Source organism: Salvia splendens, chromosome 20 (genome assembly GCF_004379255.2).
Source record: "Salvia splendens isolate huo1 chromosome 20, SspV2, whole genome shotgun sequence".
Lineage (NCBI taxonomy): Eukaryota > Viridiplantae > Streptophyta > Magnoliopsida > Lamiales > Lamiaceae > Salvia > Salvia splendens.
The window spans coordinates 7,555,605-7,576,051 of record NC_056051.1 but is presented as its reverse complement, the minus strand read 5'-3'; the positions used below and the strand labels follow the sequence as shown (position 1 = coordinate 7,576,051).

The following is a 20,447-nucleotide window of genomic DNA, read 5'->3' as shown; positions in this document are numbered from 1 at the left end:
AAATTATTTATCTTCTATTTTTAGTTAGTTTTTTATTTAAAAGTTAAAGTATAAATAAAGTAAAATAAGTAAGATAATAATATACGTACGAAGCAAATAAAAATGCCTCACGGAGTATATTCCAAAATTATGATGTCATTTTCGTAAATAAAAAATTATTTTCCCTCCAAATAAAGAAAAATGAATTGGTAATAAGACCATAAAAATTGACGCTCTCAAGTCAACAATGATGTTGTAGCGATCTTCTTTAATAAGCAATCGCCATTACGCCTCTGAGAAATCAAAGCCGGTGATTTTAACTCTTACCGGCGGTCGATCGAAGAGAGAGAATTACATCGACAGTTTTTGACTACTCACCGAGCTCCAATTTACTGTAAACAGGTAAATTTTGTTAGTAATCGGCTATGAATTTTTTTGCTTTTCATTAACTGAGGCGATTTGGGAAATTGGGCCTTCAGTTACTTCAATTTCGGTTTTATCCGATGATTATGGCGATATAATGTTTTCTTTTAAGCTTGATCCCCTTTATTTAGCTTGAATTTTCATCAGTTGTCTTCTTCTTTATTTCCCCCAAAAGATATGTTTTGTTGTGTCGTTTTTTCTTCATTTCACCATTTGATTCAGAAACTAATTACATTTTGAGCTGAATTTAAAGTAGAATACTAAGTACTACTCTACTTCTACTTCATAAAGTAGAAACTAATAGGCCTAGTTCTAGTTGATTGTCTACGAATAATGAATCTATTTATGACCTTGATTTTGTTTTTTTTTTTTTAATTTATCCACGATCTCTTCTTTAATTATTTTTTAAATTTATTTTGGCAGAATCTAAAGATGAGTCATAAATCAAGTGTTAGTATGCCTTGATGAGTCATAAATCAAGTGTTTAATATGCCTTGAATCGACGCAATGCTATGTTTCTGTTTTATGTCCTGATTGTTATATTGGGCCTAGCCCGTCGTCTGTGTGTCTATTTATATAGAATTCTCCGTTTCCTGCCTGTGGACGTAGCCAACACAACGTTGGTGAACCACGTAAATTCTATGTCTCTTTACGTTTCTATTTGTCTCGATTACACAATTGCTCTATTCTGTCATAACATCAAGAAATAGCAAAATATGTCTCTTTACGTTTCTATTTGTCTCGATTACACAATTGTTCTATTCTGTCACAATATCAAGAAATGGCAAAGTAGATTACGAGTAGAGTGTAATCTAAGCTTATTAAAAGAAGGTCTCTCCATCTTTGATTGTTACATTGTTATGTTTATATAGTGATGTTTAGTTTCTTCTGTCAATTAAAGTGATACGATGAAGAAATCCGCCACGGGCGGAAAGACTAGCTTGCTGAAGTGGGCGGAAGAAAGAATGAAGTTGAAACGGGAGCTCGAAGAAGAGAAGAAAAAGCAGCAGACAAGCAAGGAGCCACGAGATGTTAGTCCGGTTGCTGTGCCTTATCTCCCTGAAGACTGCATTTTCCACATCCTTGTCCGGCTTCCTCTTGAATCGCTACTATCATCGAGGTTTGTTTGTAAGGCCTGGTACCGGATTGTCAATCGTCCTGATTTTGTTGACTCCCATCTGCAGCGATCAAGCGTTGGATTGATATATTTGACCCCGGCTGCGAAGGCTGCCTCGTCTTCTAATGTTGGGAGCTCTTCAGCCGTGAAAAAAAATGAGTTTAACGTCGATGCCAATGTTTTAGGATTAGACTCTGTTGCTGTACTTCACTGGCACCTTTTCAGCCCACGTACACGGTTTCAGATCAAGTATTTGGACATTGGAGGTGACAAAAGCACGATAAAGGAGTACAACGTGACTTGCACCGGCCACATCAAGGCAACGTGCAATGGCTTGATTGTTCTTGAAAAGGTTGTGAAGGGAAGAGGGCTAATCGTGATGAACCCTGTCACGAGGGAGGTGGAAACGGTTCCTTTGGGGACTATGTGTGACCCTCACCGTGAATCGTATGGATTGGCATTTTGCCGCGAGTCGAGCAGGTATAAACTCGTGCACTTGTTTCAGGATGCCTCGCAGTGCATCGGGTGTGAGATTATGCACATCGGGAGCAGGACATGGAGAGTCGTCGAAGGACCCCCTCATGGATTCATGGGCTGGTTAGGATATGCCCCGGTGTCCGCCATAGGTGCTCTGCATTGGGTTCCCAATGTTGATCATAACGAGCACATCGTGTCAATGCCGTTGAAGGACGAGGGGTTTGTCAAGATACCTCTCCCCAGCACCGGTGGGATTCACGATCGTGTTCTTGAAATTGGTGGGAGTCTTGGATTCGTGTCTCGTGAGTCAGCCATCCGGATTGATGTGTGGATCTTGAAGAGTTTGGGGGGCGAGGGTTGGGCGAAGCAGCACAATGTCGTGTTGGATTGCGCGAGAGATATGGTTCCCCTCTATTGCGTGGGAACAGGTGGCGAATTGGTTTTCGAGCATGGGGAGCATCTATATGCTTATGATCGACGTTCACGGGTTATGAGGAAGGTCGAGGCGAAGAACGAATCGCGTCCTTCGGCCGGCTGCTATTTTCCTCATGTCAATAGTCTCATCTCATGGAAGATCTAGCAAGACCCAAAAAAAATTGGTAAGAGTGGCGAACTCATGACTGAGTGGCACGTGTTCGAATCCCACCATCCGCACTTAATGTGTAAGAGTGGCTTTAGTATCGAGTTGCTAAAATTTCACACATAAATCTTGATTTACAACAATGAAAATTCTTAATAGAGAAATAACATGAATTTATAATTGGACAATTTATTCAAACAAAAGGCAATCAAAAATCAAATCTGGCCTTCTCATTCATTAAAATGCAGCCGAGGCCGGCATGGGCGCATCGCCTTCGATAAAAATGACGAGAAGCTGATCGATCGTAGTGAATTTCATGTCTGGATATAGTGCGGAAGCCTCCACGTCGTTCTCTGTAGCCCGTCGTCACGCCTTTTATGAAGATGCCGTGAAGGATGGCCACCGGTATGTTCTCAGGTTCCAGCAGCTCTGCAATAAATATAACATAGAAAACGGATCATATTAAACCTATAAACACAAAGCAACACGATTAATTCATTTATTAATCGGCTTACTTTGTGAAAGGGCCACAACTTCTTCTTCATGGATGTGAATCATTTTGAAATTCCTTTCCGATTTCTTCTCCCACATAGAAATTAACTCCATTTGTGTTAGTATGTTTGTTGGAGGTTTGTATATCAAGGTGCGGTTGCACGCTCTCGGATCGTTCGCAGCTTTGATCGTGTGCAAAGCCCGAAGCCATCTTCATAGGTCATCACAACTAAAACAACAACAAAAAAAGGTGTGGAAAAAAACACCAACTTTTAAAAAAATCAATTTTAAAAATATCTCGAACTTATATAGTCTCGTAAAAAAATTGTAAACTTTGTAAAATGTTTTATTTATATCTCGCTTGACATATAAGTTAACACGTCTTATATATTCGTAGGTGGATCAACCAAAATTTCTTTTTACCCCCGGGGCGAAGCCAGGAATTTGTAAGGACAGGGGCAAAATTACATACGAAAAAATTTCAAGAATTTGAGGAGGGGCATTTAGTAAGAAATTGAAAGAAATAAATTAAAATATATATAATATATATATATATAATAAATTAAAAAATATATATAATATCTACATGAATGTGAAAATATGAGGTGGGGCAATTGCCCCTCTATTAGGGCATGTAAATCCGTTATTGAAATGTGTTAAAGCATATATAAATAAGCTTTTTTCGCAAAATTGTGGGTCTTTTAAGAAAAAATACATAAGATTAATACGTTTTTTCAGAAAAACGCTCAAAATTGGGGCGCAAAACGAGATTAACCAAGACGAGTTCTTACATTTAGCTTCGTCGTTGCCATAGACAGTGTGATCTTGTCGTTGTTGGGATGGTAAGGGGAGCAAATAGTTGATGAAATAAGCTCCACAGCAATTTACACACACATAAGTATAAGGAATTTTTGCTTATGTTGGAATCGTGTTTGGTCAAATGATTTTTGACTAATAATAAATGTTACAAGACATTTAATTTTGTGAAATTAAATGCAATAACGTCGATCTACGTTCCGAGTAGATGACCGTAGTATATTCATTTTCTCAAATCCGATTCCCGGTGAGTGAGAAATAATATATTAAAGCTGGTCACAATAAAGCTAGAAATGAGCTATGTGAAAAGACTAATGGATTAATTAACTAGGTGTTAATTATCCTACATCGGGGATGATAAACTTCTTTGATGAAGTATTTAATCAGATGAATTATCATGTGTAATAATTATCGTGGAATAAGACGGGTGACAGAGCCCACGCGCGCGCCGCCGCCGCCCGCCCGCGCACCGTGCACCTGGTGCCGAGTGCCTTGGATCTTGGTCTTTGGGTGGTCTTTGGAGCTGGTTGTTGAGCGTGGTTCGAGCTTCGCTTGTTCTTTTTAGACCGCCCCAAACTCCACGCTATCCCCGACGGGTCCTAGTCCACGTCATGGTCCCGCTGGACCGCGACGCATGACGGGAGACAAAAGGTTCCCGTTGGACCCCGACGCACAACGAGAGACAAAAGGTCCCGCTGGACCCCGACTCACAACGGGAGTCAAAAGGTCCCCGCTGGACCCCGACGCATAACGGGAGACAAAATGTCCCCGATGGACCCCGACGGTCCATGGTGTATCCCGTCGTGTAGCATGTCCAGGTGCATCGTGTCTCTTCAGCTCCCATTGGCTAGTGCACCAGTCAATAACCCTCGGCGGTTACAGTCAAGCCATCAATGTCCTGCAGGTGGACTTGGCCTATAAATAGAAATGCATCCATTGCATTCTACACAGAACATACACCAGCATTCTTGCATACACGCTCTCTCCCTCTTTGCATAGTTTTCCCCGTCGAAGCTCTGCCCCCACCTTACTCCCGTACGCCGGAGCTCTGTTGCTAGCGGTGCTGCTACTTCAGAGACGAAGCCGTTTTATCTTTGAGGACGACACGCCAAACCGAGAGCACTACCGGGGCGTATCTCGTCTTGCGGAAAGAGGACTCCTCGACTCGGCTTACCACTTTCCACAAGTTTTCCGTGTAATTTTTGTTCAGTTATTTTCAGTGTAATCTTCATTATTTTATTTTCCGTGTAATTTTCGCCAGACAAAATTTGTATATCTCAATTTCCTCAATAGCTTCTTCAATGGCTCTTCTGATTCTCCTCTTCTTCTCAACCACTGATTCGAATGCTGGCAATACACTAATTTCTTTATCTTCATCCACCCCATAACCGGACGCCAAAAATCTCTACAAAATGACAAAAATATTATTTGTTAAAGTAAATATGTGTATAGTAAAATTCAGATGAAATAGTACAAAAAGTTATACGTAGTACATTTATAAGTATCATGTGTAATTTTTTTATTTATTTTTGTTACTAATGGTATTTAGGATCCATAACTGATCATTTGTACTGAATTTCTTTTTTTTCATTGAACACAAATAAATCACTATATTTGAGTCGGAACATATTTTTAGTCAAAGAATTGTTCATTTAAATCTTCAAATTCATAGGATTTAAGAAATGTTATCATTTGATGACGTTTGAGTAGATTTATGATTTTAGTTGATTTTTTTTATTGGTCACTCTACTTTTATGACTAGAGTCATACAACTCCAAAAGATATAAGCACACAAAACAAATCGGAGTGTATTTCAAAAAAAATCTTGAAATATAGTAGATATTTTGCAATTAAAGTAGTACTACTAACCTATCTAATATTAGTAAAAATTATTCCATATGGTTATATCATTTGTCGTCGACTATTGAATGTCATCTGCCATGACGCAAATGTCACATGAAAATCTGAAAAGTAAAATTAAATTCTATACACTTCTTTGGCACTATCTACTTATACACATATAGTAATAAAGAAATTTAATTTTTTTTAACTATCCATCTGTATTAGTTTAATGAAATTAAGTATTCATTGAGGGTCTACTCTAATTTAACCGTGATTAAAACATTGAAAATTGCAAAACTATAGTAATAATGATTATACTTATTACTCAAAAATAAAAGCTTGCCTCAAATATTGACCCTAATAAGTTCCATCATTTGTATATGATTTTTATTAATTTTTTACGAATTTAAGTATATAAAGCAGATGTACCGACATATCACTATAGACAGGCCATGTCGACTGATATCTGCCATAATTTATTAAAATAGTAGTACAACATTAATCACCTCGTTTCTTTTCTCTCTATTTATCAAAGTCCCACGTTTATTTGTCATGAATAGAAAAAATCAAGCTGGCCGATAAACTTTATCCACACATAAATATAAAGATATTTTGCAAAGAAAAGGAAATAATTCTTCCAAAATCCACAAAATCGACCTCATTCACACCTGATTATTGAATAATGTTTATGATCTAAGTTTCAAGTGATTATGAAAGTAAGAGAACTCTCAAAAAATTATAGAAGGTAGAAATTTTCATTAGTTATGCGATGGTTCGTATAAGGATTCTTAGGTGGATAATAGTTCGTAGCAAGTACATGAGATGATCCTACTCGATCATCATCTCGAGTTTCAACACACACTCACACACACAAAATACCTTAAGGCCATCACAACGCTGTCTCTATACCGTCTCTTAACTACTATTTGAGCACTATTTGAGGGCCCCACTGTCCTTTTTTCCTCCATCTCTTAACTAAGAGACGGAACCTGCAACGCTCCGTCTCTTAACCGTCTCTATACCGTCTCTTAATTACTATTCATTCAATTTAATTTATAAATTTTTTTTAAAACCCAATTCAATTTAAACAAACACACTTTATTAAAATTAAAACAACATTACAACTTAACATTAAAAAAACGAAGACATAATTAAAATTCTAAAAAAATAAAAATGACAAAAATTCTAAAAACGAAGAACTCCTCCCTGGCCGCCAAAGTATTCGCTATGTGGAGAAATAGCGGTTTCCGCATGCGGAAACGGCGACGGAAATAGGTATCTCCCCAAATCGGGTTATCGCAGAAGTAGTCGCGTACTAACCGTGCGGCGGCTTCCTCCCGGTTCCGATTGATGTACTTCTGGGAGCGTTGTGGGGGTGGTGCGGCTTCCTCCGCCTCTCGTCGTCGATCTTCTTCGAGTGATTGTTCCATTAATTGACGCATTTGCTCAAAAGGATCCATTTGTTTGAGTTGATTGAAGATGGAAATTGGAGTGATAGAGAGGATTTGAGAGGAATAGATGTGTGTTTGTGTTTGAAATGAGTATGAAATAGAATTATTTATAGAGGAAAAAAATTAAAAAATTTAAAAAATGAAAATAAAAATTTAACGGTAATATTACCGTTTGAAAAAAAAAATTTAATTAAAAATCGATTTTAAAAAAAAAAACGAATTATTGCGTCATCAGTGACGACGCCCACTCGCGGGCCAGCGAGTGGGCGTCACGCACGCATGGGGACGTGCCACGTGTCCCTGGCGCGTGACGAGCCATCTCGTCTCGTGTCTCGCCGAGACGAGCTACGCGACGAGACGGGCGCGAGATAGAGACGAGATGGGCGCTGCAATGCGTCTCGCGGGGGTCTCGTCTCTCCGAGACGAGACGCGAGCCCGGCGCGAGACGCGTTGTGGATGGTCTAATATTTCCAGCAACCTTGATAGCCTCCAAAATCTTGAGCTGGTCAAGAATTTGAGGATATGCAACTGCAGATATCACTACATCAACCTCCTTTATCACTGAAACAAGCTTCTCATGCTCGTCAAGCATTCCCTGCAAAAAGATGCGGACGTAGAAAATTATTTTCGACATTGCTAATTAAATCAAGTTTTTCCCAATGACGATTAGGGATGCTTAAAGGGGACAACCCTAGCACCACCTTGTAATCCGTCAGTAACTATATTTACCAAAGAATTTTTTTAGTTCCTGAATCCGTCACTACCTGCAAACACATTCTAAGTTTCGATTGAGAGAGAGGGAGACCTTGACAATGATGGCTCCCAGGGATTGGAAGTGGTTGAGGAGGTTTGTTTTGGAGGAATTAGGCCTTGAGAAAACATAAGTAGGGTGCCCTAATTTGAGGCTTGCTCTAACAATGTAACCCCCTACATAACCACTCCCTCCTACTATGAGGATTTTGTTTTTGCTCTCATTTTTCTCCACTGATAGATGCAATTTTATGCCACAATCTTCACCACGAATTTTGTTCTTGATTTATGCAAGTTGTGGTTTCACTTGCATAATCCATGAGTATTTATAGCCAAGGGATATGTATTTGGCTCCACTTATTTCCTAAAACATGCAATCAATAGGGTGGGGTACATTAATTAGCCTTCACATCATAGTACATAGTAGTATCTATAACTCGTTAGTGTTTTTGTAATGTTAATTAGGGCAAAGAAAACCACATGGATTTCTTCTAAATATAGAATCAATCATAGAGGTAAGGAAATCAAAATCATCAAACATGGTTCCTTTGGGAAAATTGTCGCTTAAAATTAGTTGTCTTGACTTCTGGTCGGTCCCACAACTTTTTGTCATAGAACTTAAAATCACGACGTTCCCGTTTTCACCATTGTCCAACAACAAAATTTCCTGTTAGTATTAATGAGATGCCTCATACATGCATCACTTTAGATGATATGACTGACTAAGGGGCACGAACGTAGACTAAACGGCGTCGTTTGATGATTTTACGGAAAAAATGGCACATACTGATCTTCCCCCCTCCTTCAATCCCTATGCAAGTTGCTCCATTTGCTCTCCCTAACCCTATGCAAGCTGCCACCAATATCTCCCTACCCTAACCCTAAAAATTGGAACATACTCATCTTCTTCACTCCTCTCTCTCCCCCTAACCCTACGCAGCCACCCAACGTGATGTGATAGAGAGGGCTGAGAGGGAGATAAAGAGGCTCCCGACCCCAACACCACACTCCCAAGCAACAACTTTATCTCACAGCAGACAGAGAAAGACCACCAAAATCACAAGGTACATACAAGCTACTTCAATTCTTTTACAGCTACATCATCACCACTTATGTTGCTTCATTCTAATACTAATCGAACTTCAAACATTCACTACAACCGTTTATTTCAGATGTTTTGCAGTACTAGTATTCGAGTCAACAAATTATAACAAAAATCTGATTTCTTAGCGAAACCAAACATATATACACATACCAACAACACCCACTATGATCAGCAGTGATTTCTGTGTGAAATGATTTTCTTACTAAATATTTCACACAAATTCACATACACAAGTTTTCAGAGATGCAGCTTTCTTCTACTGCTCTACAACCCCTCAACATCATCTTATGAAGTAGGGTATCAGTTCATCATCTTCATATCAGTTGGAGTTTTCAAGACACCGGTAATAAATGATGATTACGTCAAAAGCTCATACATTCCCTTACTAACTCAAGACACTCGACACAATTTAACACACGAGATTAAACAGGCCCGGTGGCTGTGGCAAGCAAGAACAGAGCTTCTCAAGAATAAATGTCTAAACATTAAAGGCGGCATATTCATCGAGCGTGTGCATGAGAGTCGAAAATCTCTGAAAGGCAACTATCAGCTATGTTCCATCATACTTTCCCCTGCAAACTACTGCTGTTTTTCTATTCTCATTATCCTAAAACTGTCACAAACTCCTAAACTTTGAAATTCATCAATTTAGCAGCAGAGATCAATTCATCAATTCAGCTGCGAGATCATACTAAACTTTGAAATTCATCCAAAATGTTAAACAGTAAAACCCTAATTAACAGAGCAATCGCCTCCAAAATTTCCAATTAGATGCAATAAGCAATCAAATCTTCGAATTCGAATCGAATTTCCAGTAGATTTTACAACATTTCCAACAATCATAATCACAAAATAACAGCTTACAGGATAATCGAGCGGCCAAATCGATCAATCACCGACTCGTTGAAGCCTCTTCATGATCATGATCGTGATCGTGATCGCACTCGGCGTCGGAATCATCCTCGTCGAAAGGCTTCTCCTTGTGGAAGATGCAGCATTTTTTGGAGCTCTTTTTATTCATAAACTCGTTGTCTACGGTTCCTTTCTTCCACGACACCTTCTTCTTCGGAAGCTTCAATTTCAGCAACAGCGAGTCCCTAATCTGCCGCTGCTGGTTGGAGGAGGAGGAGGTCTCGAGGGCCGTGGTGGTCGCCGTAGGAGGGGCGGTGGTCAATTGCCTGCTGGAGGTCGGTCTCGCCATTGTTGATTTATCCCAATTTCATTTCCACAGTTATTTAACAATTTATATTGGTAAACAGTGGAGTAATATCTATACTAATCTAAAGTGACAGTCGGGTGAAATGACACTTTTGCCCTTTTTGGAGGGAAAATATGAAGTTATTTTGTTTACCCTTTCGGTCATTTTGAGAAATGGCAATCATTAGACAGAAAAAGGCAGCTGCTATTGATCAATAGTGGTTTCTCAAATAAGATTAAATTCTTCGATGATGCGAGAGATGGCTTTGAACAGGCTGATAGCGCGAGTTTTTACAGAGTCGAGATTGAGCTGCTGCTGAAGCGCCGGGTTCAGCCGCTCCACAACCTTCGTCGGCTGTTGCTGGTCTTGGCTTGCTGCCACCGCTGCCGCTTCCATAGCTGCCATTATATTTTATCGGAGCTCCGACGTTAGCGGTCGGTGTGAATTGAGAATTCCGCTTAAAAAAGCAGCCTTTGTGTTTAAAACTATACTTAATAGAATATCATGTCAATTTGTAAGGGTAAATACATAATCTATAATCTATAAATATATAGAGGGCAGCTGTGTGCCTATTTACAAGAATGGGAAATATGCCTATTGGCTGAATTTATGGTCGAGTAAGAGAAGTTTTGAAACAATTAATAAAACGCCAAATTGAGTCTGTTGTGCTGTGAAATCTGGACAGAGATGAGAGAGACGACGGCGTCAGTGAGGCCGCGCGTCCTCGGCTGTCTTCTCCGGGCGGCGTGAAATCTGCGAGGGCTACAACTCTTGATTTGGGGGAAATGCGACGGAGTGTGTATGGGCAGTGTTATTGTCTTATGAGATGGTTGATATACCATTATCAGTGTTTTAACTGGGTATAAATTGTATAGTAAATTCTTTGATGTTTATGGGTAATAAATTGTGATAACTTTTCGTAAATGGAAATATCCATATTTTTATACGATAAAAATAAATAAAATATATATATATATATATATATAGAGTTGCATTCTAGGTACACTATATATTAAGTGTTAAGCACAAGCTTAATTTGGGACATTGGATCATAAGGATAAACGGCTGAGATTAGAGCTTGAGAATGCAGACGGTCGTCATTACATGATGGTGTTTTGGTCATTAAAGGGTATATGCGTCCCATTGGAATTAAATAGCAGTTACTGATTTAGGAAATTATATGATATGCAGACATCATGGAGAGAAATTTTGTCTGCACTAATTCAGTTCCCAAGATTATCAAAATTTTCGCACCCATATCATTACTCCTTTTGAATATGTGTAGAATTAGATATAAATCTTTTCAATTCTAATCAACATTACTTCAAATCTCACTCATTCCTTCTTCTCTTTATCTTCACTCTTTTTTCTGTCACTCTGATACCTATCACCAAGTAATGACTCCAACACAAAGCAAGGGCGGTGTGGCTGACTCGACTGACGGTGGGTTGCTGTTTTGATAGTTTGCATGTCTAGTTGCTGCTCTGATTTCCATTCTTCTGACAATTTTTTGGTTTTTGATTCAGCACGCCGACGTAGAGGGGATGAAGAACCGAAAGCTGTTTCTCCGAACTCTTTAGCGGGAAAAGGTTTTTTATGCAAAATCATTGTTTATTATTTTACTCATAGTCATATATTGCACATTGATCTTACAATTTTCTGTTTCTTTTCTTCACAATGAACAAGGAGGTGGTGCTCCCGGTGCTACCAAGAAATCTGATGTAATACCAAACTTTTCTTCTAGAAACACTGTTGCTACTCAAAATAATGGAAAATCGTCGGCAAAAACATGTATTAGAGAACCTGTTTTGTTATTTTCGAAATATTGGTGTGCATTTTAGTCATTTAGATTTATTTTCTTGTGTTTTAACTGGTAGGGAATGGTGGTGAAGCTAAAGGAAAAGAACAGGCGAAGGCTACATGGAGATCTTCGTCAAAACTTGGTATTAAATATCTTAGAGTTTAATTAGGAAGATTTTCATCTCAAATATATATCAGGGTGTGTCGTTGATAGAAAATATGAAACCCATAGGATGTGATTGATACTATGTAATGATGTATATAATATATGTATAATGATGTTTGTGATCTATGATGTTTAGTCCTTTAACATTGTTGGTTTTAGTCCTTGGTGGGAAAGGCAAAGGAAAAGAGAAAGTGGATGACGATTACAAAGCTCCTGCAGCATCAGGTATGGAAGAGAATGATCATATATTATCAGTGTTTACATATGTAATGATGACATGTGGTGTATGTGTTGATATCCATGTTTGCTATCATTATCGTACTGAAATAGATGTAGGTGGTGAATCCAAAGGAAAAGAGAAAGTAGCTGATTTGGGTCAAGCAACTGAATCAACAGGTATGGAAATGGAAGAGTGGTGATCAATCTAAGTGTGTGTAATGAGCATGTGTGGATTGTATAATGATCACACGTAGGACTATTTAATGATCAGATTCGTATCTGCACTGATATGTATAGGTGATTAACATTTATTTTTCGTATTTCTTGATTCTAGAAAACAAGCGCAAGAGGACTTTGAATGGTGTAGATTCACCGCGAAGCCTCGTAAAGGAAAAACTGGCAAGGAAAATAATCATCAAAGCAGTGAATTGGGGTCAAGATTCCACAAGAAATGGGCCTACTGAGCAAGCACCTAGAGGGCAACCATCAGTTGTGCCGGCTGTTCCTAATCCTACTGATGAGGTTGAAGTAGTGAACAGAATGAAGCTAAGACGATCTCCAAAATTCCTAGTAGAGATGATGGAGTTGTTGAACGAGAACCAGCTACAGGCTGTTCGAGACATGGGATTTGGACATCTAATACACTTTAACATCACTTCGATACCGTCGCAACTAGCTTACTGGCTTCTATACAACTTTGACCCCATAACCTGCAGTGTGAAGGTGAGAGGTCAAAGAGTCCACTTAACTGAGGAGGACGTCCACATGACGATGGGGTTCCCAAGGGGAGAAATAATGATTGTGAGGTCGACTAGGCAGGATAATCAAATGATGTTAGATGAGATTGCAAGTGTCGGATATAGGAATAGATACAATATGTTGCCTAAGTTTCTGCAGACTCAAATGCTTAAAGATGAGGATGGTGGGTTATGGTTTAGGAGGCTATTCCTAATTCTGACGGAGACGCATTTGATAGAACCTTCAGCTGATGGTTACTGCAAGACTAAGCTTCTTGGTGTGTTAGCCGATGTCACACATGTGAGAAACTATAATTGGTGTGCATACGTCCTTGATGTACTTGTTATGGCCCAACGAAATTGGATGGACAACCCAGACACACCATTCACTGGACCAATTGTCTTTCTGATGGTATTTAACTTTGCTCTGATTTCAAATGTTACTACATCTCTTTTTGGATGTGTAATCATTTATTTTATGGAATGATGTAGTAAATAATGATGCTTTTATTATTTCATGTAGTCCTACTACGTCGATCGCTTCATTATTGAAACACGAAAGGTTCGGCGTGCATTCCCATCCATAAAAGGTTGGAATTTCAAGCTGCTAAGGTTGAGGGAGAAACATGAGCTGGAATTGGGTGGATTTGGCTATGGGGTCTATGAAGCTAAGTATGATCCAAGCAGAGATAATGAGGTTGGATTGACGGTGGCGAAGAAAAAGAAGAAGAGGGCTATTGTTGTTGAGAGAGGAGAATCAGCTAAACCTAAAGGTGTTACTGAAAAGGGAGGGACATCGAACACCAAGGCAGATGATGCTGTTGATCATGCTACTGATGCGATGATGGCCTTGATGGAAGCTGCATCGAACGCCGCAAAGGCTATATCAAAGCTGCTTAGGAAGATGAGGGAGGCACCTGACGATGTCAAGGGCACTGGATGCTTCAAAATAGCTTCAACTGCTGCACTAAAGATGATTGGTTTCAAAGAATCTGAACTCATCAATGAACATGCAGATCCAATCGCATCGATGACACCGACAATGGAAGATGAAGACATTCAAAATCCAGCATGGATTGAGGCTGTTGAGCAGATGATGAAGGTGGTTGATGAGCGCGTTGCTCTGTGCAAAGATGATGACATCCCTACATTCGACTTGGGGCTTCGCTTCGCTTCGCAGGATGTTAGTTGATCACTATATCCTGCTATGAGAATATTTTTTGGCTAATCTAACGTCTGCCTGTAATGAACTAACTGTTATCTTCCGTTATTAACTGTGTGTCACGCATCTCAGGATGCAAACCAGACGATCAATTCAATTGTCGAGGAACAAGTACCTGGCATGGAGCACACTTTACACACGGGGGGTGTTATAATATCTAGTGCAGTTCAAGATGTTTTACCAAATGAAGAGAAGGTAGTTTTGATGCTTTACATGTTCATAAAATCATGGCATAACGTCTACTTAATACATTTGTCTAGGATGACAGTGAGGAAGACAATACGCAATTGGCGCTCAACGTGGTTCATAATTTAATTGACGATTTTGATTTTGCGACGCCATATGTAAGCCCGCCTGGGAAACGTGAGGTGATGCCAGGTTTCTACCCAAAAAATGTTTAATTGTCTGAATGTTTTCGCTGACCAAGATATTTAACATTTTCTTATAGTTCACCACTAGTGGACTGCGAGACAGTAAAAAATCAGTGGGGCCATCTAGCCACAATGAAGCTATTGCCATCCAACATAAACAGGTTCAAGTTGTAATGATCTATTTCTAGTGTTGTGATGATCATGCAGTGCATATGTAATGAAGATCATTCATGAAAATGTACAGGAATTGTTAGTGAATGGTAGGATGGAAATGCGTTCCAAAGCTGAAAAGAAGATATCTCATGCATTGAGATCACCATACAACCAAAGAGCTATTAAATTGGGAAACACTTTAACTCCTACTGAAAGGGAAACATACTATTGGATTCTGAAGTGTCATGATGTCTACGAGTGAGTTTAATGCATTTATTTATCAAACCATCTGGAATTTTTTATGTACTGTATTTAATTTGAAATTAATATCACTACAGTGATGTGCTTGTATACGATGATGATGTGGTTGTTGTGACAAAGCTAGAGTTCTATTCTTTACTGCCACATACGTATGTGTCTTCGGGTGTGATTAGTGCATGGTGCTCATATCTAAACAACATGGAAGAATACAGGGGGCCATCGTCACCAAAAAGGCTATTCTTCACCTTATACCCTTGTGTAAGATCTTTATACTGCATAGTAATGTAAAATTTCTTATCATATACTGTTTGTGTAAAGTTGTGTCATTTGATATGTGGTAACAAACGTTCAGGCTAGCACAATTGTGTCACGCACTAATCCATGGGATGAGGGTGTGGCCACTCAGCTTGCGACGTTTGCGGCGAATTTAGATCACGAGGTGAAGCTAATCCCAAATTTCAAGTGGGCGGACATAGATATGGTATATAGATATCTGAAAAATTTGCAGATTTCAATGCGAATATACTACTTTTATGCTTAACATGTAGTCAATTTGTTGCATTAGGTATTCTTCCCAATTTGTGCACATGAACACTACTATGCGGTGTGCTTCTACTATGCTTCAAAAAGGGTTATTGTAATTGACAACTCAAGTAGCGGAGACTCTGACAACATCACAGTGAATTACGGTGTGATACCGGAAACCTTGGTACGCAATATTGATGAAAATGTATAATTAGTAATGTATGTTGTGTTGCTTTGTAATGAACTGTCAGCTGTTTATTTTTCCAGAGAACCTTTTTCTGGAAATATCTTGGAGGAGTTGGCTGCGTTCAGCAATCAAAAGCAGTTGAAAATTCTGCCATTGAAAGGCTGAAACTGAAATGGAGTACAAAAACTAACAAGGACGACAGTGGTGTGTATTTGATGAGACACCTTGAAACTTACATGGGTCAGAAAGGGTGTGAATGGACTTGTGGCCTATCAAAGAAGAGCAAAGGGGTGTTGCAGATATTGAGAGCCAAGTACTGTACTGCACTGATGCTGGCAGAAATAAATCACGAACACTTCAAGAATAAAGCCAAGGTAATACCATATTATGCAAATGCACTACAGACCGAGAAGATAGACGTGGAAAAGTTGATAGCCAACTATGCGAAAGAAGGAACGAATCTATTTAACTAATTCACCAGAGGTTTCATCATTTTAAGTAGTTTTGAGACTATGTTTCAGAAGTTTTCGCTACATTTTGAATAATCATTAATGACATTACACATGAGGTGTTTTTTTTCATATGACCTATATGAATTGATTATTTCTCATATTATTTGCCACTCATTTTTGTGTTATTCGTTGATATTTGCTTAGCTTTTTTATGTGATAGTTTAATGTTTTTGGTTTCCCATTCACAAGTTGACCCAACATTATCGTTAATAATGAATAATCAATTAGTCTGCAAGGTCTATATTAGGAAAATCTAAAAGTCAATCGGATATGGTGTCCATTATTTGTTCATGATTACGGAAGTTAAATGTCATTACGGTGCACGTCGTACTTATGACGTAAAAATAAACTTACGATGACTAAAAAATGACATTTGCATGCTTGGTTATGCATTTTTGTATTAAGAATGGGCTTTGCATAACACGAACTATAACAATTATAGTTGAAAGATTCTACTCCCTCCGCCCACAATTTATAGAGCCCTTTTGACTCGGCACGAGTTTTAAGAAATTATTTGACTTTGTGAAGAAAAGTAAAAGGAGAAAGTGAGGGGAATGTGAGACTCATTTAAAATATTGGTTTTATATAGGAATGTGAATGTAAAAAGTTGGTGGAATATGAGATTTGTACACTAAAGTGAAATAAAGTAAATGGTTCTGTAAATCATGGACAAACAAAAATGGCAAAATGGCATTTTAAATGGTGGACGGAGGGAGTATTCTTTTTACTCTTAATAGCTTATAATTTTACTCTTAGAAAAAACAAATCAACTGTGAAAGTCTTAATTTGTTGCAATAGAGCACGAATGATACTATTCAATGCATTAGCATGTCCAAAAAGCACCAGACACTAGAGAACTATGGTAGACTTAATTTCTGCATTAGAAACTAGGTGTTATATCATCAGTGACTGTACCTTGGTTCATAATATGAAAATATTTTAAAAAATTGTCATTATTAATGAAAAATCCGAAGTTCATCACAAGACTGCATGAAAACAAAAAGAACAGAAATGAACAAATGAACAATTACTGTTCTTAACTTTGAGACTTTCTACGACGTTTTTCTTTTCTTTGACTCTGGCGCAGCTCCTTTTCTTTTTCTTTGACTCTGGTGCAGTTCCGCGAGTCATGGTGCCCCATCTCTTTGCACTTTGCGCAACGACGTTGAGGTTTTTTTGACAGCTGAATGGCTTTCTCCTTCTTTGAAATCAACCTAGCTGCAGCAGTACTGCCGCAACCTTTTGTATTCACATATTCAGGAGGATGAACGTCGACTTCTTCCGGCTTCTCACAGCCATAAAAGCTCTCAATCATCTTCTTCTTGTCAAAGGCCGACATTACGACATCTCCACTGAACAAACCTTTTTTGGCATCATCAATGAGGGCAGTGGCAGCATGAATTTTTTCAATGTCGCTTTCCACGGCTTGCACCAACTCAAAAAAGGAAGAATACAACTTCTTTATCGCCATTTTCTTCTCATCTGCAAATGCGTATGTCATGTCCTCCTTAGATAAAACACCATGTGTAGCCTTCATTAGTGGTGTCTTCAACCATCGACCTCCAAATAAGGTGTCAGGGATCAGCTTCACGTGGTTGTTTTTAAGTATGAAAAATATGTGACTACATATCTTTCCAATCCTCTCAAACAATTTACAGCTGCATTGGTATGAATCGTCATCTGCACAGAATGTGACAGTCCATGTCTTCTCATATAGATCATCAACCTCGTAGTACTGAATATCGTCCTCCGTGGACATCCCTTTCATACCACAGTTAGAGGATGCGTCAGCCATCTCCTCTTGAATTGATTTGAAAGCATTCTCAGTGAAGATGGTCGAAGCATGTTTCTCAAATAACAACTTCGTCTTCAAAATGGGGATGGTTGTCGAGTCCAAGTAATCATGCTTCGCACTATTGTTTCTTTGGGCATCCAATGCATGATTGAAATTCATGATGAACTGAACAAGATTCGCTGTAGAATTGCCGTATCTTTTGAAAAACATATTCTGTGATTCTGAAACGGAAGTTGTTTTTATCAATGAACTAATTGGGAAGTCCCTAAAGTAAGCAGGGACCCACATTTTTCTTGTTGCAAACATTTTTCTAAACCAACCTACACCCGTCAACCCATATTTGTTCATGACTTCATTCCACGCAGCTTCAAACTCGTGAGGTTCTATCAACTCTGACCAAACACAAGAATTTAATTCCTTCTTAAACCGTTCATCAGCTCTAAGATCCTTACCCACTTTATCAGCAAGCTTAACCATAATGTGCCACATACACCACCTGTGTCTAGTATTTGACATTACCTGCTCAATAGCACCTCTCATGGCTGGATCTTGATCGGTTATGATGAGCTTAGGAGCTGAACCCATACATTTAACAAATTGCTCGAACACCCAAGAGAACGATTCAGTACCTTCATTTGCTAACAAAGCAGCTGCAAATGTGATAGGCTTGCCATGGTTATCCTTGCCTGTGAACGGTGCAAAAATCATGCGATACCTGCAATGGAAATTAAGACATCATTACTAAGATATCCAAAACGTCATTACATTAGAAAGTTGCAATCATTACTCCTATAAGAACAGAATCATTGATAAAAATGTTTAGAAAAATTACCTGTTAGTCGAATATGTTGTATCAAAAGCGACGATATCACCAAACATGTGATAACTCATCTTCGAATAAGCATCACACCAAAATAGTCGCGTGAGTCTTTCTCCAGAATCTTTTTCGTATTCAAACGTAAATCCCTCACAATTATCTTTCTTTTTCTGCATTTCATTTAGTAACATTTGAACATCAAATCCGTCGGCATACCTTCTGACATCACGCGTGAAATTCCTAACTTCACCAACAGTACATCCAACTGATTCGTATCCACCGAGCAGCTCCTTCAATAATCTATAACTAAGTGTAGGCCCAATATTTGCATTGGCACAATCAATTATAAATTTTTGATGCACTAAATCCAACGAACGATTCAACCTCATGAAGTGCTTATGTTCAGCTTGAACCATCTCATGGTTATGTCCTTCTACGAAATCATTAACAACATAACCCAACGAACCAGCAAATTTGAAGGAAATCCTTGCCGGACAACTGCACTTCTTCGTAGACCGTTTGCGTTTTGGAGTGAAACCTTCCTCATTAATTTTCCTTTCGCCTTCTCTCGAGCATACCATATAAAGCCAAGTGAACACATCACCTGACTTTTTAGAACCGTTTCTACGTGAATCAAATCCACCAAATCGAGCATAATTGTTGTAAAACTCAGTAGCGTCTTCCAATTTGAGAAATCTTTGGCCAATAAATGGTTTAATTTCGTCAGAGCAAACTGGCGTGTGTGTTCCTGTAATATATAGGTACCCAATCACAACATTGTCAATCTCCTAAAACTACTGCATCAGACGTACATATTAATATCATTAATATAGAGATGTAACATCATTTTAGCCAAATGAAAACTTTTCATAAATTGGTTTACACATAATTTATAAAAAGTTCAGTCAGAGAGACACTAAAACCATGTTTGTCGAGTTAACAAGTTACCTTCAGACTCAACTATGTCGTCAGTTATGGGTGATGAAGCATCGAAGGATATGTCTTCCGGAGATGACGGTGTATGATTGATTGGCATCTCGACAGGATAGTCTTGTATAGGTGCAACGTCTGACATGGGTGTCTGATTGATTGGCATCTCGACTAGATCGATTGGATTCAATTGTGCCGACGCTGCCATGGAGAAGACGAATCTTTTTCTGAAAAGCTAATCGTGTGGGATATTTGTGGTCTTGTTCATAAAAGATTATGAACATCAAAGTAATTAGTGTTGAATGAATTGATTGCAATTAACGTGATATGCAGTTTCCATAATAATCTCTCATCATAATAGCATGCAAATGATTACAAAGTCTAAACTAACCTTCTACGAAAATAACACACAAGATATCAGTTATTTAATTATTATTTTATGGTAATTGTTTGACCGTAGGATCACTAAATCCGAAGGTCTATATTAGGCCTGCGCTTAAGGAATAAAAGGGGTTTGGGATT

The 20,447-nt window shown here is 38.7% G+C and overlaps 3 protein-coding genes and 1 pseudogene across 6 annotated transcripts; 2 read left to right on the top strand and 2 right to left on the bottom strand.

Moving 5' to 3' along the window:
- The first annotated feature begins 219 nt into the window (after positions 1-219).
- LOC121782864 (putative F-box protein At3g28280) lies at positions 220-2,740 on the top strand. The gene is made up of 2 exons (XM_042180838.1): positions 220-381; positions 1,304-2,740. The coding sequence occupies exon 2, from the start codon at positions 1,311-1,313 to the stop codon at positions 2,574-2,576; it is 1,266 nt and encodes a 421-aa protein (XP_042036772.1). The 5' UTR covers positions 220-381; positions 1,304-1,310; the 3' UTR covers positions 2,577-2,740.
- Positions 2,741-2,807: 67 nt separating this feature from the next.
- Positions 2,808-10,233, bottom strand: LOC121781404 (annotated as a pseudogene).
- Positions 8,593-16,452, top strand: LOC121780671. 4 transcript variants are annotated; one of them, XM_042178291.1, is made up of 18 exons: positions 8,594-8,991; positions 9,274-9,375; positions 9,463-11,673; positions 11,757-11,819; positions 11,917-12,021; positions 12,108-12,173; positions 12,356-12,421; positions 12,527-12,592; positions 12,750-13,564; positions 13,676-14,335; positions 14,447-14,569; positions 14,635-14,742; positions 14,823-14,906; positions 14,990-15,156; positions 15,237-15,417; positions 15,512-15,640; positions 15,725-15,868; positions 15,952-16,452. In XM_042178291.1, the coding sequence occupies exons 3-18, from the start codon at positions 11,628-11,630 to the stop codon at positions 16,342-16,344; spliced, it is 3,216 nt and encodes a 1,071-aa protein (XP_042034225.1). In that variant the 5' UTR covers positions 8,594-8,991; positions 9,274-9,375; positions 9,463-11,627; the 3' UTR covers positions 16,345-16,452. The 4 variants fall into 4 exon arrangements, with proteins under 4 accessions (XP_042034227.1, XP_042034225.1, XP_042034226.1 ...); XM_042178292.1 differs by lacking the exon at positions 9,274-9,375 and having other exon boundaries at positions 11,626-11,673; XM_042178290.1 differs by having other exon boundaries at positions 9,267-11,673.
- Positions 16,453-17,419: 967 nt separating this feature from the next.
- Positions 17,420-20,091, bottom strand: LOC121781403 (protein FAR1-RELATED SEQUENCE 5-like). Its single transcript, XM_042179153.1, has 3 exons — positions 19,944-20,091; positions 19,011-19,743; positions 17,420-18,893 (listed from the first exon to the last, which is right to left on the bottom strand). Exons 1-3 carry the CDS (start codon positions 20,089-20,091, stop codon positions 17,420-17,422), a joined length of 2,355 nt encoding a protein of 784 aa, XP_042035087.1.
- Positions 20,092-20,447: the final 356 nt, after the last annotated feature.